General features: G+C 49.2%; 1 protein-coding gene across 2 annotated transcripts in view; it reads right to left on the bottom strand.

The window, feature by feature from the left end:
- Positions 1 to 371: 371 nt before the first annotated feature.
- The window catches only part of LOC106579633 (poliovirus receptor), a 60,949-nt gene continuing 44,595 nt past the window's right edge, over positions 372 to 16,725 (bottom strand). For both annotated transcript variants that reach the window (XM_045702144.2, XM_045702145.2), the window contains exons 3-7: positions 15,926 to 16,175; positions 14,666 to 14,974; positions 14,297 to 14,414; positions 13,780 to 13,928; positions 372 to 5,892 (exon numbers count right to left, since the gene is read on the bottom strand). In XM_045702144.2, coding sequence (XP_045558100.1) covers positions 5,294 to 5,892; positions 13,780 to 13,928; positions 14,297 to 14,414; positions 14,666 to 14,974; positions 15,926 to 16,175 — 1,425 coding nt within the window. In that variant the 3' untranslated portion in view covers positions 372 to 5,293. The remainder of the gene's footprint in view (positions 5,893 to 13,779; positions 13,929 to 14,296; positions 14,415 to 14,665; positions 14,975 to 15,925; positions 16,176 to 16,725) is intronic.

The following is a 16,725-nucleotide window of genomic DNA, read 5'->3' as shown; positions in this document are numbered from 1 at the left end:
CCAAACTACCCGTTACCACAGCGGCAGGGTCAATTCAGCCAATCAGATGACATATGCAAATCAAACAAACAGGGGGAGGGGCTTGGGTGTGTGAGTGAAACGTGAGCTAACACACTTCACCTCTAACCTTCGTGTTGATTCCCATAGCCTAGATACTGTACGTTATCAGCACTCTGTTGACAATGAACAGTTTTATCACAACCGAAACGAGACAAACAGCAAGACTCAGCAGCATCCAGGGTGTGCTAACATGTGACACTAGCTAACAGAGGACATTAATAAGAAATATACCCAGATACATACCTACATTCAATTACTATTTATATGCGTTCCATTTCCTTCTATGTACATAATACACAGCAACAAGGTCATCATTTCAAAAATCAAGAAAACTTTAATTGCAACCAAATCCAAAAAAATAAATAATAGAAAGACATGACAAATAGTGACAAATTCTAAAATGTTTCTTTAAAAAATAAAATACACAAGTTCAGAGAATGGTGAATAAAAAGCACATTTTGTGGTAAGATTGTTTCGAGTGTGCACCGTGCACCATTTTGTGCAGTAAAAGCACATTAAGCCTGTTTTGGTGTAGTAATCACAGCAAAGCAGTCGAGAAATAAAGCACTCCAAAAACATAAATTATAAAGCACTGCAATAAGAGATAAAAAGATGGGACTAAGCATTGATACAGAATAGAGTAAATCCTTCATGCTTGCCGCTGAGAAATAGAACACGTGACACCATAAATTAGTAATTCTTTCCGTTAGATACTGTATTTATATATTTATACTATGTACACGTCAGGGGGGGCGATGGAGACGACCAGGAAGTTAAGGCTTCGATTAGTCATCAGTGTTTAGAGCCAGAGGAGGACGATGTGGATTATCAACAACAACTAAACAACAACCCAACTCTGTGTTCGCTCCAGGTCAGGAACATCACGTCAACTCTCTAAAAGCATTTTGATTTTAAAACCTTTGTGCCAGGCAGTACAAGTGGAGGTCAAGAGAAGTAGATTCCCAGAAAACATTTACTTTAAAAATAAATATGTTGTAAAAGACTGAAGACATAGTTGGATAGTGATTTTCTAGGAGCATTTTACTTCGGGACCAGTCAGTGGAGGTCAAGTTTGGCCAATTGGGTATTTTATTTTGGGAAAGCTGTAAAACGCAGCACTCACAGAGAGAGTAACAGTACAGATGATTCTCTGAAAGTGTTCTTAGAACACATTCTCCTTAAACTCTCTGACATTGGGCAAGAGGAGTGTGTGTGTGGCTCTCTCTCCCAGTCTCTGGAGAACAGAAGGTCTGTGAATGTGCTGACACAGTTCTGACCACTGAGCTTAGTTGGGACCACTGAGTGTTTGTGTGTGTTTGGGAAAGTGTCTCTCCTACTAGTTCCCTCTTTCTGTGTGTGTGTGTGTGTGTGTGTGAGTGTGAGATCAGGCTGCAGGGGACAGTGTACAGTAATGTCTCCTCTAACTCCCTATGCTAAGAGACAGAGGGGGCAGGAAATGGGGGTTACATTAGGGTTACACACCCTGTGGCACTGACAGACGTCCCACAGCCCGAGTCACACCCACACACACAGCGCTGACTCAGAAACCACCCACACACACACAGCGCTGACTCAGAAACCACACACACACACACACACAGCGCTGACTCAGAAACCACACACACACACACAGCGCTGACTCAGAAACCACACACACACACACAGCGCTGACTCAGAAACCACACACACAGCGCTGACTCAGAAACCACACACACAGCGCTGACTCAGAAACCACACACACAGCGCTGACTCTGTGGGTGCTAGTCTATCTGATAAATAGGGTGTGTGTTTATGGGTGAAGGGGCAGGTATCTTAAGTGTTCTGATTGAGTTTAGTGAACCTGTCAATCCAGTTATTTCAGTCATCATCCTGGCTGAAAAACTAAAATCTTTACATGCATTTCAACTATTGTTCTTGAGATGAACTAGATTCAGCAGTATTTAATAGCTGAAGATGTGCATCTTATACATCCTATACCTTTTCATTGAAGGGTTGTCTATTCAAGCAGTTACATTCTGAGTACAGTATTATTGGCTCCGATTGAACTTTGACCTTGGCCAAACCAGGAAGTGAGTTCAGGAAGTGAGACAACATTGACTCTATACAGCAGTTATTTATACTGACAAATATCCAAATTTTTTCCACAAGAGTTCGACAAGAAAAATAAAGATCAGTACATATATACTATACAGATACCTCACACCAAAATATACATAGAACTTTCTCCCTTCCCTCCCTCCCTCTTCACATTACAAACCCAAGGACATGATCAATATTTCTCCAGAGACACACTTCATCACCTTCATACAAATATAACTAGTGGGCATATCCTGTTTTGGTGTTACACACAAGTGCAAAGATAGGAGATACGTGTTTGTTAGTGGTCATGATAAGTAGTTCACTACAGGCCTCTACGCTGACTTTTTTTAGGCGCACGTGTGTGGCTAAGTTGAAAACTTTAGGCGCACACAAAGAAATGTAGGTGCACAGTGAAAAATATTTGATGTAATAAAGCTAGAATTCAAAACTGTTCAGCACACTGGGGCTCCTAAATAAAAATTCTATGTCGCACAGCAAAATATTTAGGCGCTTATGCGAGTAAAATGGTTGCACTGTAGAGCCCTGCTCTAGGCATGTGTACTGTATCTATAATGTGTATGTAAGTCAGAGTTTTGGTCTATACTGAGGCCATAATGCTATCAATTTATTGTATTGACAGACTTAAGCTATCGTGTTATCAAGTGATGATGGTTAGGCGAGTCGCACAGTGGGTCAGTATCTATCCCTCCCTCTCAGTCTCCCCCCTCTCCCTCCCCCACACCAAGGTCAACCTCCACCACAAGAGTTAACATCATCCTGGAACACTACTACACGTCGCTCTCTCACCAGAGTGTGTGTGTAATATGTGTGTTTCTCTGTGAACCCTATGGGTTAAAGGGCCCTATTAGAGGTGCATCCCACAGGCACCCTCCACGCCCTCAGCGGTAAAACACACATCGTTTGACCCCATGACCTCTGGCTGGCCGTGACCCAGAAACAGACCCAGGCTTAATGGGCCAATCGGGTGCCTCACTTGGTCAGGGCGGCCAAGGAAACCCCACTGATTAACCAGGAAACACAGTGAATCACAGGGGAGTCATGAGATAGGAATCGTTAAGGGGCTGATTCAGAGGGGATTCAGACCTGGGGTATTGAGGGTAGGAAACTAAGGCTCTTCAGGAAGACAGCTGGTCATAGCCTTCCAGTGGTCATCAGTTTGCCTCTCGTGATGTATAATAGTTGTACATGGTGATATTGGCTTGAACAGCCCTCGACTGTCTTGTTAGAAAGACAAATGAGTCACCAAACTATCAGGCTCTGGTCTGTCTGAATCATGAAGGATTATACCTAGATCTCTGCTAGTCAATATAGGTCCTATAACAGGTCATACACCCCCTGTGTATGCACAGAATCAATCAATTCATTTGACTTCATTTCTATCTTAATTAGCTACAGATGCAAATATGCCATCATGTATTTGGATTTCGATATACCTTGTGATTGTATAGATTGACAGAGCAACATATACAATGGGATAGGAGGAAACCTTACTAAGAAAACTATGAAAGCCGAGATGTACAGTGAACAGGGCATGATGCCACCATGGCTTTCTGAGTCAGGTCTGGCAGGAGGAAGGGGGTACAGTAAGTAGGGAGGGAGCCATGCAATACTCCCTCTGCTCTCCCTGTATCCCTGACCTCCACACAGCACTGTGTAAATCACACACACACACACACACACACACACACACACACACACACACACACACACACACACACACACACACACACACACCACACACACACTAGAGAGAGGTGATGGAGAAAGACTGGTGGAGGAGAGAGACGGTGAGGGAGAGAAGGAGATAGAGGAGAGAGGTGATGGAGAGAGACAGAGGTAAGAGACAGGGTAAGGAGGGAGGAGAGGGAGAGCGAGGAGGGAGAGAAAATGTCCACGTCATACCATCTAAGCGGTGGTAATTTGGTGTGCGTGTGGGCTAAGCTGAGCGGTGACTTCATGGCTCATTAGCAATCAAACTCTTCCTGTCAGGAACACCACAAGAAGAGAGGGATCAAACGGAGGAGAGGAAGAACAGCCCTGCTGTTTCAGAGCCTTTCCTTTGACTCCCTCTATCAATTCATCCTAATCCCTCTCTCCGGAGATGAGAGAACAGCTGTATGGTTTCCCTCTATCCATTCCCTCCCTCCTGTCCCTCTATCAATTCCCCTTTCATGCACGGTCTTCATCTAGATGACTACCCCGGTCTTCATTTCAGAATGTCCCAAGCTAAATTCTGCACATACTTCCAGTTGATGGCACAATAGCAGAGAGAAAATGAGGTAGAAAGAGGCCTACTGCAACATACAGACACGAGAGAGAGTTTGACATTTTACTTAACCACAACTACATCGACCACTTCCCCTGCCAAACTTCCTGTTCCCTTCCCCAGTACTATCACATACAGCAGAAACAAGACTACTGTAGCCGGAACAAACGTTGTCCCACAGGAGAGAGACGAGAATAGCAGGGAGCAGATATCATCGTGACACCCCTTACATTGCTACTGTGCATTTAGTGGAGATAAGAGTGAATATTTTTGTGAGGAGTTTCTCTAGCTAGCGAGGGAACGGCTGCATGGAGATGCCATTTTACCCACAAGTCCCTACTACAATGTGTCTCTCTGGAGGCTTCAATCTCCAAGGTCCCTAAACTACAGAAATGAGGAACACAACACACAGAGAGCAGCGATGTGAGAAAGATAGTTTCAGGATTTCTTTCATTGTTTTGGTAGATAGATATCAAGTGATCCACTTTTCATATTGGGACCAGAGAAAAATATTTGTTTTATCAATGCACCAGTCCTCCATCTTGTTTCTGTACATTCCCTCCCTCAGCCACTTCATTCAGTTCATCTTGTTTCTGTACATTCCCTCCCTCAGCCACTTCATTCAGTTCATCTTGTTTCTGTACATTCCCTCCCTCAGCCACTTCATTCAGTTCATCTTGTTTCTGTACATTCCCTCCCTCAGCCACTTTATCTTGTTCTCTCTATGGGCTGCATTGTTGGTTGTTGTTAATATATTTCAAATGATCCAACAGAGGAGAACTCGACACCACCAACACCAGGACATTTTCATTCATCCTTTCATCCCGCTTTCCCTTCCTCCTCCTCCTCTTCCTCTGCCCGTTCTCTCTACACGTACACGGCAGTCCGTGAGATGACCGACCCGTCGCGCTGAGACTCCATGTCGTCGTCAAGGTAACCGCTCATGATTCCGTCCTGGTCATGTGGTGGGCGGAGCTGCAGGATGGGCCCGCCCCCTCCAAAGTGGTCGTAACTCTCCTCGTCGTCCTCCAGCTGGTCAAACTTCCTTCGCTCTGCCTCGTCCAGCTCGCCGCTCAGCAGGATGTCCTGCGCCGTGGGCGCCGTGGCAACCCCCCCCTCACCACGCCCCCCCAGGTGCAGCGGCACGTGTTGATTGACCTTGTCAGTCAGGCCATCATGGGCGGAGCCCTCCTTGTAGACGTAGATGGGGCTGTTGTTGTTGCCGCCAGCCCCGTTGCCCCCGGCACCAGCACCCGTCCCGTTCTTGCTCCCCTTCCTACCGGCGCCGAAGAGACGCGACTTTATGTCGTAGGAGCTGTGGTTTGGGTTGCCACGGTAACCCTGCTGTTGCCTGCGGCTTCGGGTGACCAGGACGGCGATAAGGGCGGCGACGAGGATGAGGGCCAGAAGGGAGCCAATCACAGCACCTGCCACCACAGCCGCGTTGGAGGGGACCACAGAGGGTTCTGTAGGAAGGAGGGAGGGAAGGGAGAGGAGAGAAAAAGAGGATGAGACCAGTGGAGGAAAGCAGATTGAGAAAGAAAGCAGATGGAGAGGGAAAATAAAGAAAGAGGACAAGAGGGAGGGGGAGAAGAAGAGGAGGGGTTGGATGATGTCAGTAGTCTGCACTGTATTCCATGTGATGTGTTTTTGCATGTAGGAGTGAGGGTGCTGAGGCTTTAACAGCAGTGTTTAACATCACTGGCATTTCCTACTCTCCCTCTGAGCTGCTCTTGTCCCCATTCCCTCACAAAACGCCCTAATAACGTCAGAGCAACATTTCAACAAGGTCTCTGCAACATCAAGGCAACGCGCCGATGACGTCTCCTCCTAAACTGTGTGAGGGCAGTGTGGAGGTTATCTTTAGTCTCAGCCCCCTCACCCCTAAAATAGCAGAACGACTGAGCAAAAGCAAAAGACATCCTCTGGAGTCCAGAGGGCAAGAACAGGTGGAGGGCTATGCAGGAGGACAGGACAGGAGGATGATAAATGGATGGAGGGATGCAGCCAGGGATGAAGGAGAAGAGGAGGAGGATGTGGGGTGGTGGTGACTGACAGAGGGAGACAGCAGAATGACAACTCCTGCTTCAAGCTACTATAGTGTAGAACAGGGGACAGTCCGTCTGCCCTCTCTCTCCCCTAGCTACTGAACACCCAGCTCCGTTGTATAAGCCCCGGACGGTGCGCGTTTTCCCTCATACCTAGTTTGGTCATATTGCAAGGCTCATGACTCCAGATACAAGACACACCGGCTGGTGAGATTGCTAGTTATTTGCAACCTCTCTCTACCGCTTTCTTCTTAGCCATCTCTCCCATCCTCCTCCATCTACTACACCCTCTCATGTCCCCCACTTTCAGTAGCTAAACCTTTCCATTGATACATGACAGTGAGACATGGTCCTCCAATCCGTCCTATAATAAAAACACAGGAACTGCATTTACACCTCTGTCTCCAGTGGACCCAGAAGACCTAGAGCCTCAGTACCTGGAGGTGCTAAAGGATGGAGTAGATACAAGTGTCTATATCATTATGATTTATAAGGCAAAACTGATCCTTGATCAGAAGTGAGACGCTTTATTAATACAGGCCCTGATATTATCTAATCCTCCCAATGGTTAAAGGTTGGTTAATTAATCTGGTACTAGATATGTGGTTCGGGGCAAAGAGGTTGGTGTCTGGTCAGTAGAGCGCTAGTAGAGGACAGTAGAGCAGAGGGCGCTCGAGCACTAGAGCAGAGGACACTAGAGGAGAGGATGCTAGCAGAGCACTAGTAGAGGACGGCAGAGCGCTAGTAGTGCGCTAGAGCAGAGGGCGCTAGAGCAGAGGACACTAGAGTGCTAGAGCAAAGGACGCTAGAGCAGAGGACGCTAGAGCAGAGGACGCTAGAGCGCTAGAGCAGAGGACGCTAGAGCAGAGGACGCTAGAGCGCAAGGCGCTAGAGTGCTAGAGCAGAGGGCGCTAGAGCAGAGGGCGCTAGAGCGCTAGAGCAGAGGACGCTAGAGCGCTAGAGCAGAGGACGCTAGAGCGCTAGAGCAGAGGACACTAGAGCAGAGGGCACTAGAGTGCTAGTGCAAAGGACGCTAGAGCAGAGGGCGCTAGAGCGCTAGTAGAGGACGGCAGAGTGCTAGTAGAGGACGCTAGAGCAGAGGACGCTAGAGCAGAGGGCGCTTGAGCAGAGGGTGCTAGCAGAGCGCTAGTAGTGCGCTAGAGCAGAGGACGCTAGAGCAAAGTACGCTAGAGCAGAGGACGCTAGAGCGCTAGTAGAGGACGGCTGAGCGCTAGTAGTGCGCTAGAGCAGAGGACGCTAGAGCAGAGGACGCTAGAGCATAGGACGCTAGAGCGTAAGCAGAGGACGGTAGAGCAGAGGACGCTAGAGCGCTAGTAGAGGACGGCAGAGCGATAGTAGAGGACGGCAGAGCGATAGTAGAGGACGGCAGAGCGCTAGTAGTGCGCTAGAGCAGAGGACGCTAGAGCGCAAGCAGAGGACGGTAGAGCAGAGGACGCTAGAGCGCTAGTAGAGGACGGCAGAGCGATAGTAGAGGACGGCAGAGCGCTAGTAGTGCGCTAGAGCAGAGGACGCTAGAGCAGAGGACGCTAGAGCGCTAGTAGAGGACGGCAGAGCGATAGTAGAGGACGGCAGAGCGCTAGTAGTGCGCTAGAGCAGAGGGCGCTAGAGCAGAGGACGCTAGAGCGCAAGCAGAGGACGGTAGAGCAGAGGACGCTAGAGCGCTAGTAGAGGACGGCAGAGCGATAGTAGAGGACGGCAGAGCGCTAGTAGTGCGCTAGAGCAGAGGACGCTAGAGCGCAAGCAGAGAGCATTAGAGCGCTAGCAGAGGACGCTAGCAGAGCGCTAGCAGAGGACGCTAGCAGAGCACGCTAGTAGAGGACGCTAGCAGTGCGCTAGCAGAGGACGCTAGCAGTGCGCTAGCAGAGGACGCTAGCAGTGCGCTAGCAGAGGACGCTAGCAGTGCGCTAGCAGAGGACGCTAGCAGTGCGCTAATAGAGGACGCTAGCAGTGCGCTAATAGAGGACGCTAGCAGTGCGCTAATAGAGGACGCTAGCAGTGCGCTAATAGAGGACGCTAGCAGAGGGCGGCAGAGCGCTAGCAGAGGGCGGCAGAGCGCTAGCAGAGGACAGTGTTGTGTCCCAAGGTTTCACTAAACAGCTTCCTGTAAAGGAATGCTTCCTCTCCCACGGTGTTTGGCCTTTTAAACAGCATGGGACAAGCTCTCACCAGCATGATCACACACAACATATGTTTTACTATCCTTGTGGGGACATAAAATGGATTTCCATTCAAAAATTTTCCCCAACCCCTAAGCCTACAATAGCTTTTGTCCTCATGGGGATGTGGGAAATCTCCCCACGAGAGAGAATTTTGCTTACACACACACACACACACACACACACACACACACACACACACACACACCCCCCGGGGAGACGCTTCTCCCAGTCAGGCAGTAAACACACTGAGCACAACGCCTTGGGAAGAGCGGTACACAATCCTCTCAATGAAAAATGCACTCATATCTTCCTCACTCTCACTGGACTGGCGCAACAAAGTTTCTCTGGACTCCCAGCAAGCTCAGCCCCCCCCCAAATATAATCGAATGCGTCAGCCAGAGAGCCACTCACAAAGTATAGACAAACAATCCCTATCCACGATGCTGAAAGGGTCTATACAGCTGCCTATCAAAACCACGATAGGCTTTTTGTGGTGTCAGGGCATGTAGCCTATAGCTTTACTTAATGGATAAATGTTTATTGAAGGCCATCATTTGGTCATCATTTTCTCATGTTAAGCCTAACATTTCACGAAGCTATACACGTTGTCGTAGGGCGTCCATTTAGATTACAATCTTGCCACCAGACAGCAATTACTTTTTCAGTAATTAAAAGCTGGAAATTCAAACATTGCAGATGGTAAAATACATGTTCAATACAACAGCATACTAATCAGCAACCAATTGATGTATTCTTTTGATACACAACTGTCCTGTATATCCTACCTGAACATGCATGACATGAGCCATTCCTCTGGCTCTCTCCCAGCTTGGATAGAAAGTTGTTGTGCATAAAACCAGTCAATTAATGCCAATCTCTCTTTTTTTCTATGTAGAGGCCTATAGTTGCTACAGTATGCGGCTGCTTGCATTTTTGTGTGCAAATGTTTAGCACGGCCTGTCGGTCCAGGTTACAGGCCCGACTGTTTTCTATACTGACTATTGACAACCCAGACAGTCCATTGCGCTGCACACAATTTAAACTTAGTCTTGAATGACACATGTCAAGATATACCAGTGCTAAGGGACTGTTGGTATTGCAACCACACAACTCAAATGCCGGTTCACCAGTATGAATAGAATCACAACATGCTTGTTTTGTTTCAACTCTCAAGAACAATTGTCCGCTGAAGATAATCTGTTTGCATCTGCCAGTTTATTGGCTGTCCAGTATCCGGACGACCTGTCCCAGAGCTTCCTATTCGGTTCATCTCTTTCCGTAACCTGCAATTAAGGAGAATGCGAGAGGCTTAATTAAAGATTTTGCAGAACTGCTAGATTTGAAGCACCACTCCATTCTGCCCAGTTCCCCTCGTCTTGCTACGGCAATCAAGCTGTTTATAACCATCCCTGTAACTGTCGCTTCTGCAGAGAGATGGCTTTCTGAACTAAAACGCATAAAGACCTACTTAAGAAGCATTAGGCTCTCGATCCGACATACGTTTTTTTAACTCCTGAGTAAGCTCCACTCACTGCACTGGAGCCGTCGTAGCCTTGACAACGGCATTTGTTCACCGATATCCCCTTATACTTTCAACCAGTTCAGGCCTGAGGCACTTTGATCAGTCACATTTCTTGAAGCCCAAGAAACAAATGCTTAGCTTCATAGTACATTAAAAAGATTCGTCATGTATTTTTAGAGAGTTACTGTCACAATTATTTATGTCAGACAGGTGCATGGGGCCAACGACAGAAACAACCCCAGAAAGTACACTATGCATCGCTCCAGCACAAAAACCACTGGCTGAGGAAAATGATGCTTTTTTAGAAATTGCGTCATGCACGACCATAAGCTCCAAGTAACCGCAAGTAATGAGAGAGATGGGGCGGAAATAACGCCCGCTGCCGCCCGCGTCCCAAAGACATGCAGCAGCCCCCCACCGCACATCATGGGAGAAGAATGATTGGCTGGTTTCTTCACAGAGAGAGAGATGGTCAGCAGCAGTACTGAATGTGACTTACTGAATGGTCTGGATCAGTCTATTTATACATGTCTCTGGTCTTGATCATGTCTTACTGAGGGGTGGAGGGATGGCAGAGGGCAGTCAGGCCTGGAGGCTGGAGAGGAACAGACTACATCCTCTCTGTATGCATGGCCAAAGACTGACAGACCGGGAGGAAAACAGAACGAAGAAGATGCATCCTCTGAAGGGGGGCTGACACCACTACAGGGGAATATGTGAAATAGGAAGGATGCTGGTTAACTCATTAAGAGGGGCTGATTTTGACGTGATACCATTGCAGGGGAATAGGGGAAATGGAAAGGAAAAAGGTTTGTCTTCTGAGCGAGTGGGGAAGGATTTTGATGTGACACCAGTGCAGGGCAATATTGGAGAGACCAGGTCTGGAGACAGTGGTGATGTCAGAAAATGTGTTAGCCAACTGTGGCGGAGCAGGATCCAGTACAGGATCATGGGAGCTAAGCAGTGATTTAGAGAGCTGGTATTTAAGAGAAGGAGAGACCAGCTCAGCAAGATGAGAGAGAGCGATAGGGAGAGGGTAAGGGGGATGAGAGAGCATATGAGAGAGAAAGGAAGGGAGATAGAGAGAATGGGATGAGAGAGAGGGGGGGGGAGAGTGGACAGAGGAAGAGTGAGAGACGGGGTGAGAGGGAGATAGAGGGGAAAGGGAGACTGGCTCAGTGCTGTGGGCTGGTATTTGAGAAAGACAGAGAGAGGGGGTCTCAGAGAGGGCTAACGGCATGTCTTTCCACTGAGCACAGATCAGTACAGTGTTGTAGGAGCCTGATAGAGGCCAGTTATAGAGGACCGGACCAGGGGCAGGGACACAGACAGACAAAAGAGGCAGGTCCCAGGTCAGCTCGAAACCCTGTGCAGGGCTCTCTGCGTCAGTTGTCACACAGCTGGGGGCAGGACAGGAGCAGCAGCAGGACAGGAGCAGCAGCAGGACAGGAGCCTGCTCTAGCCTGGTGCAGACGCTGGCCATTTCACGGTCACGTCCCCTCTCAGCCCTGGTTGGACACAGCTCCACTGCATTAGCACTCCATCTGTATTCACACTACCTCTCTCTCCGTCTCAGTCTTTCTCTGTGTGGGCCTGCACTCAGTTCATTCATCCCCCGTTTTACTGTCTTACTCACTGAGGGGGAATGACAAGAGAAAAGAAGAGAAGGAGATGACTGGACAGGATAAGGGAAGGGAGGACCAGAAACAATAAGGGAGGGGAGTAGGTCGTTTTGCCCCTGAGCAAGGCAGTTAACCCAGTGCTCCCCGATGACGTGGATGTCGATTAAGGCAGCCCCCTGCACTTCTCTTCAGAGGGGTTGGGTTAAATGCGGAAGACACATTTCAGTTGAATGCATTCAGTTGTACAACTGACTAGGCATCCCCCTTTCCCTTTAGCAGGAGAGAGTACAAGGAGTAGATGAAGGGGGAGGGAGGAAGAGGACAGAGGGAGTTAAGAGGGAAAGAATTTAGGGGTGATGGACCAAAGAGGAGAGAGAGGGAGGACAGGAAATCATTCTGGGAGACAGGAAAGGACAGCAGAGTTTATAGGAGACAGGATGATGAGGGGGAGGACAGAAGAGAGGGAGTTAAGAAGGAGAAGCAGCCAGGAGCTGAAGCAGCAGAGGCCGACTGATCCGCTCAGAAAGGATAGAGTGAGACTCCAACACTACACACTCACAGCACCGTCAGCCTGCTCGCCCTCACACACACACTAATCAGAGAGAGCGAGAGAGAAAATGGAGGGGGTGATAGTGGTAGAGAAGAAGCAGTGCCATAGATTCCCATAGGGATTTTAAATGGCATCAGCATCCTGTTCCCCTCTCACCCCCCTCGTTATTCTAAAAGCAGCCACTCTCGCTCTCTACCAACCCTTCCCCTTTCTCTCTACCTCCCTCCAGCCACCTGCCCTGTACCCATAGCCAGCCCTGTACCCATAGCCAGCCCTGTACCCATAGCCAGCCCTGTACCCATAGCCAGCCCTGTACCCATAGCCAGCCCTGTACCCATAGCCAGCCCTGTACCCATAGCCAGCCCTGTACCCATAGCCAGCCCTGTACCCATAGCCAGCCCTGTACCCATAGCCAGCCCTGTACCCATAGCCAGCCCTGTACCCATAGCCAGCCCTGTACCCATAGCCAGCCCTGTACCCATAGCCAGCCCTGTACCCATAGCCAGCCCTGTACCCATAGCCAGCCCTGTACCCATAGCCAGCCCTGTAATACCCTGTGGGCCTGCATGGGGACGTCAGTTATGTTCCAGAGAGATGCTAGTGGCCCATCAGAGAGAACACATTAGTAGCATGGGGAGGTGAGGGACCGAGGGAGGGAGGGAGGGAGGGAGGTGGCTTTTAAAACACATTCACCAGTGAATTGCACTTTTTGTCCATTTGTCCTGCATTCCCCCGTGTCAGCACAAAACAACTTCAGGTAAAGTGCAGATCAGGGGGGCGGATGTATTTTTTATAAGAGAGAGAGAGAGCAAGGTGGAACTCGTGGAGGGGGAGCTAAAGCTGTAGAGGGATGGAGGGATAGATGGACGGAGTGTTATTTATTTAAACGGGCGCGGTCGACCGAACATCTCTTTCAAGTGGTGAAGTGGTTGTCTAGTCACGGTACACAACAAGGAGATAGCAAGGTTGAGTTTCAGTCCACTGCAAACCGTACCCTCAAACCAAACCTGCCAGTGTGTGGAGACCTGAAACTGTCTCTGATGATGCAATCCATTCTAACAGTAGATGAACAGACGAGTGGAGCTCAAACATCACAGCTAGGATCCATGGGTATGAACAGAAGGAGAGGATTACATGCAAACAAGGAGGGATGGGTGATAAGGTTTCAAAGGGTAGAGGATGGATAGATGGAAAACCCAAACGGAGGAATAGAGGCCCGGTAAACTGCCCCCCAACCACTAACCCCAGGGACAGAGCATGCTGCTCTCCCTGACAACAGGCAAGCATCACCACACCCTCTGTCTGTGTGTGTGTTAACCAAGCATGCCTGCATGTGTAGTAAGTGTGTTTTCAGGTGTGTGTCCAGGTGTGTTTGTAGCATAGCATGCACATGTGTATGATTACAGTCATTTCAGGTGTGTGTGGACTCACCTCTGACCATAACAGTGACCTGGTCCTTGCCGGTGCCCAGGCGGTTCTTGACCTCGCAGACGAAGGTTGTGTTGGCCTGCTCGTCCACCTTCAGCACGGTCAGCACGTTTTCTTTTACCTGCACTGTGTCTGGCATCTGACCGGACATACTGGGGGTAGAGGGAGAGGAGAGAGTAGAAGAGAGGGAGGAAAACATAAGTATTGGAACCTGGCCCAGATCTCCCTACTTTCAACTTCCACCTTTTCATACCTCTAAAAACGTCATACAGGTAAGTGATTATGGAGGAGCCAGTCAGGACACTGCAGGCTTGTTGTTTCTACTGCGGTTAAACTCCACTATGGAACGATACACCATTTCTCCATCATCCAGATAAAGAGGCCAGTGGCTGTGGAGTTCATCATTATTATTATCATAATACTATCTGTGGTTTATAGTGGCCTGTGGATAGAGTGGTAACTAAACAAGGAGAGAGAGACCGAGACTTACAAAGAGACAGGCCGACGGACAGACACTCACGTTTTCCATGTGATGGTGGTAGGGATGGGGTTGGCAGTAGCCTGACAGGTCAGAGCCACGTTGGTCCGACCCACGTACCAGTTATTATCATAGCCCACGATGGTCACCTGTGGGGGGTCTGAGAGAGAGAGAGGTTAATTAGTGGGACTTCCTACACAGAGAAAATAATTGTATTTGGATGCATATGCATATGCATATGCAACATTAAAAAAGGTCTGACAATACGGTCTGCATGAGTAAGTGTGTGTGTGTGTGTGTGTGTGTGTGTGTGTGTGTGTGTGTGTGTGTGTGTGTGTGTGTGTGTGTGTGTGTGTGTGTGTGTGTGTGTGATGCGATGCATGTGTGCACCAGTGTGTGCAGTGGCCTTACACTCGATGGCCAGTTTCATCAGGAAGCTCTCAGGCTTGGCCTGGGTCCGATGGGACACCAAACAGCTGATGTCTTTGCCGTTGTCTGCTGCAGTGGGAACCAGCATGTACTGGCTGGTTATCGTCACGGTGTTGTCAGCGCCTGCCGTAGAGGCGGAGGTAGCGTTGCCGTTGACAGCCGTCACCCATGCGATCTGGGCAGCAGGGCGACCGTCGGCCGACACACAGCGGGCCACAACAACTGGCTGGGCTCCCGTGGCAACAGTGGAGGCTATCACTGTTACTCCAGAGGCAGAGTTCCTGGGTTTGGCTGATGAAGGGATAGAGGGAAGAGAGAGAGAATAATTAATGAATACCAATATTGATAAACGACTAGACCGGCGAAAACAAGACAGACTCTGTTTGTCCCCCCCCCCCCCCCTCTCTCTGTCCATGACTGTTGAATGTGAATAGAGCAATCAGGACAAGAGCCGACACCAAGCATGACAAGCAGCCGGATCAATAAACCCTCGAGGGGAGAGCTCGGTCCAGGTTAGAGCAATGGTTCTAACCCATTAACAGAAACACAATTGATCTGACAATACCACTTATAATAGCAATTAAGCTGCTTGGACAGGATTTTAACCTGCAGGGTAGAGGTCGGATGGGATGGGGGTAGAGGTCGGATGGGATGGGGGTAGAGGTCGGACGGGGGTAGAGGTCGGATGGGATGGGGGTAGAGGTCGGATGGGGGTAGAGGTCGGACGGGGGTAGAGGTCGGACGGGGGTAGAGGTCGGACGGGGGTAGAGGTCGGACGGGGGTAGAGGAAGGACGAGGGTAGAGGTCGGACGGGACGGGGGTAGAGGTCGGACGGGACGGGGGTAGAGGTCGGACGGGGGTAGAGGTCGGATGGGATGGGGGTAGAGGTCGGACGGGATGGGGGTAGAGGTCGGACGGGGGTAGAGGTCGGACGGGGGTAGAGGTCGGACGGGATGGGGGTAGAGGTCGGACGGGGGTAGAGGTCAGATGGGATGGGGGTAGAGGTCGGACGGGGGTAGAGGTCGGATGGGGATAGAGGTCGGATGGGGATAGAGGTCGGATGGGGATAGAGGTCGGATGGGGGTAGAGGTCGGATGGGATGGGGGTAGAGGTCGGCACAAGAGCACTCACAGATACATAATAGAACATGGACACACACACACACACACACACACACACACACGAGACTAGGGAAACAGAAACACACACATCCTAAAAAAAGACACAGACATACGGTCCTACCTAGCATGACGAGGGAGGTGACACCCTGTTCGTTGCCGCTGGGGTAGGTGGCGTATTCACAGATGTATTTCCCCTCGTCAGTCATCTTGACGTCCGAGATCTGGATGGAGGGGTTGCTGAGGGAGGGGGGGTCCGTCGTGAAACGAACCCGCCCCTTCAGGGGCGATGTGGGGTAACTTGCCCCAAAGTTAGGGTGGTACACGGCGATGTTGAGTCGCTCGCCCTCCTTCGGCTCATAGATCCAGGACACCTGCGTAGAAGAGTCAAGTTCATTCATTCAAATATTACACAACCTGTCAAAAAGGGGTCAATAAATAACAGTGACTCTTAATCTTTTCTTTGTGAACATGTATTACTATCTACCAGATGTGTGGACTCGAGTCACAAATATGATGACTTGCAACTCGACTTTGACTTTAACACCAATGACTCGTGACTTGACCTTGAGCCTTTTGACTCGACCTGACTTGATACCCTCCCCAAACCCAAATATTAAAAATGATGCTATTAAAAAAGTGTGCAGCGCATCAACTCTTCATTTAACGGATTACAGTTTGAATCGGACAGCAGCCAATCAAATTGTGCCAGCTGAGAAAAAGTTGTGCGTGGCAGTGCAGAGGAACGTTGGCAAGTGAATTCAGTCGGAGCCCATGGAAAGATGATACCCAAAGTTATTATTTTCAGATATAAAGACGACATTGTATCAACAAAAAATGGATTGCAACTTGCAAAACATGTAGGAAGAAAATTACAGACGGAGGCGCAACAACTTCCAACTTTGTTCGACATTTGAAGCTGCA

This window comes from Salmo salar, chromosome 02 (assembly GCF_965601325.2).
Source record: "Salmo salar chromosome 02, fSalSal1, whole genome shotgun sequence".
NCBI lineage: Eukaryota > Metazoa > Chordata > Actinopteri > Salmoniformes > Salmonidae > Salmo > Salmo salar.
This window is presented reverse-complemented; position numbering and strand designations above follow the sequence as displayed.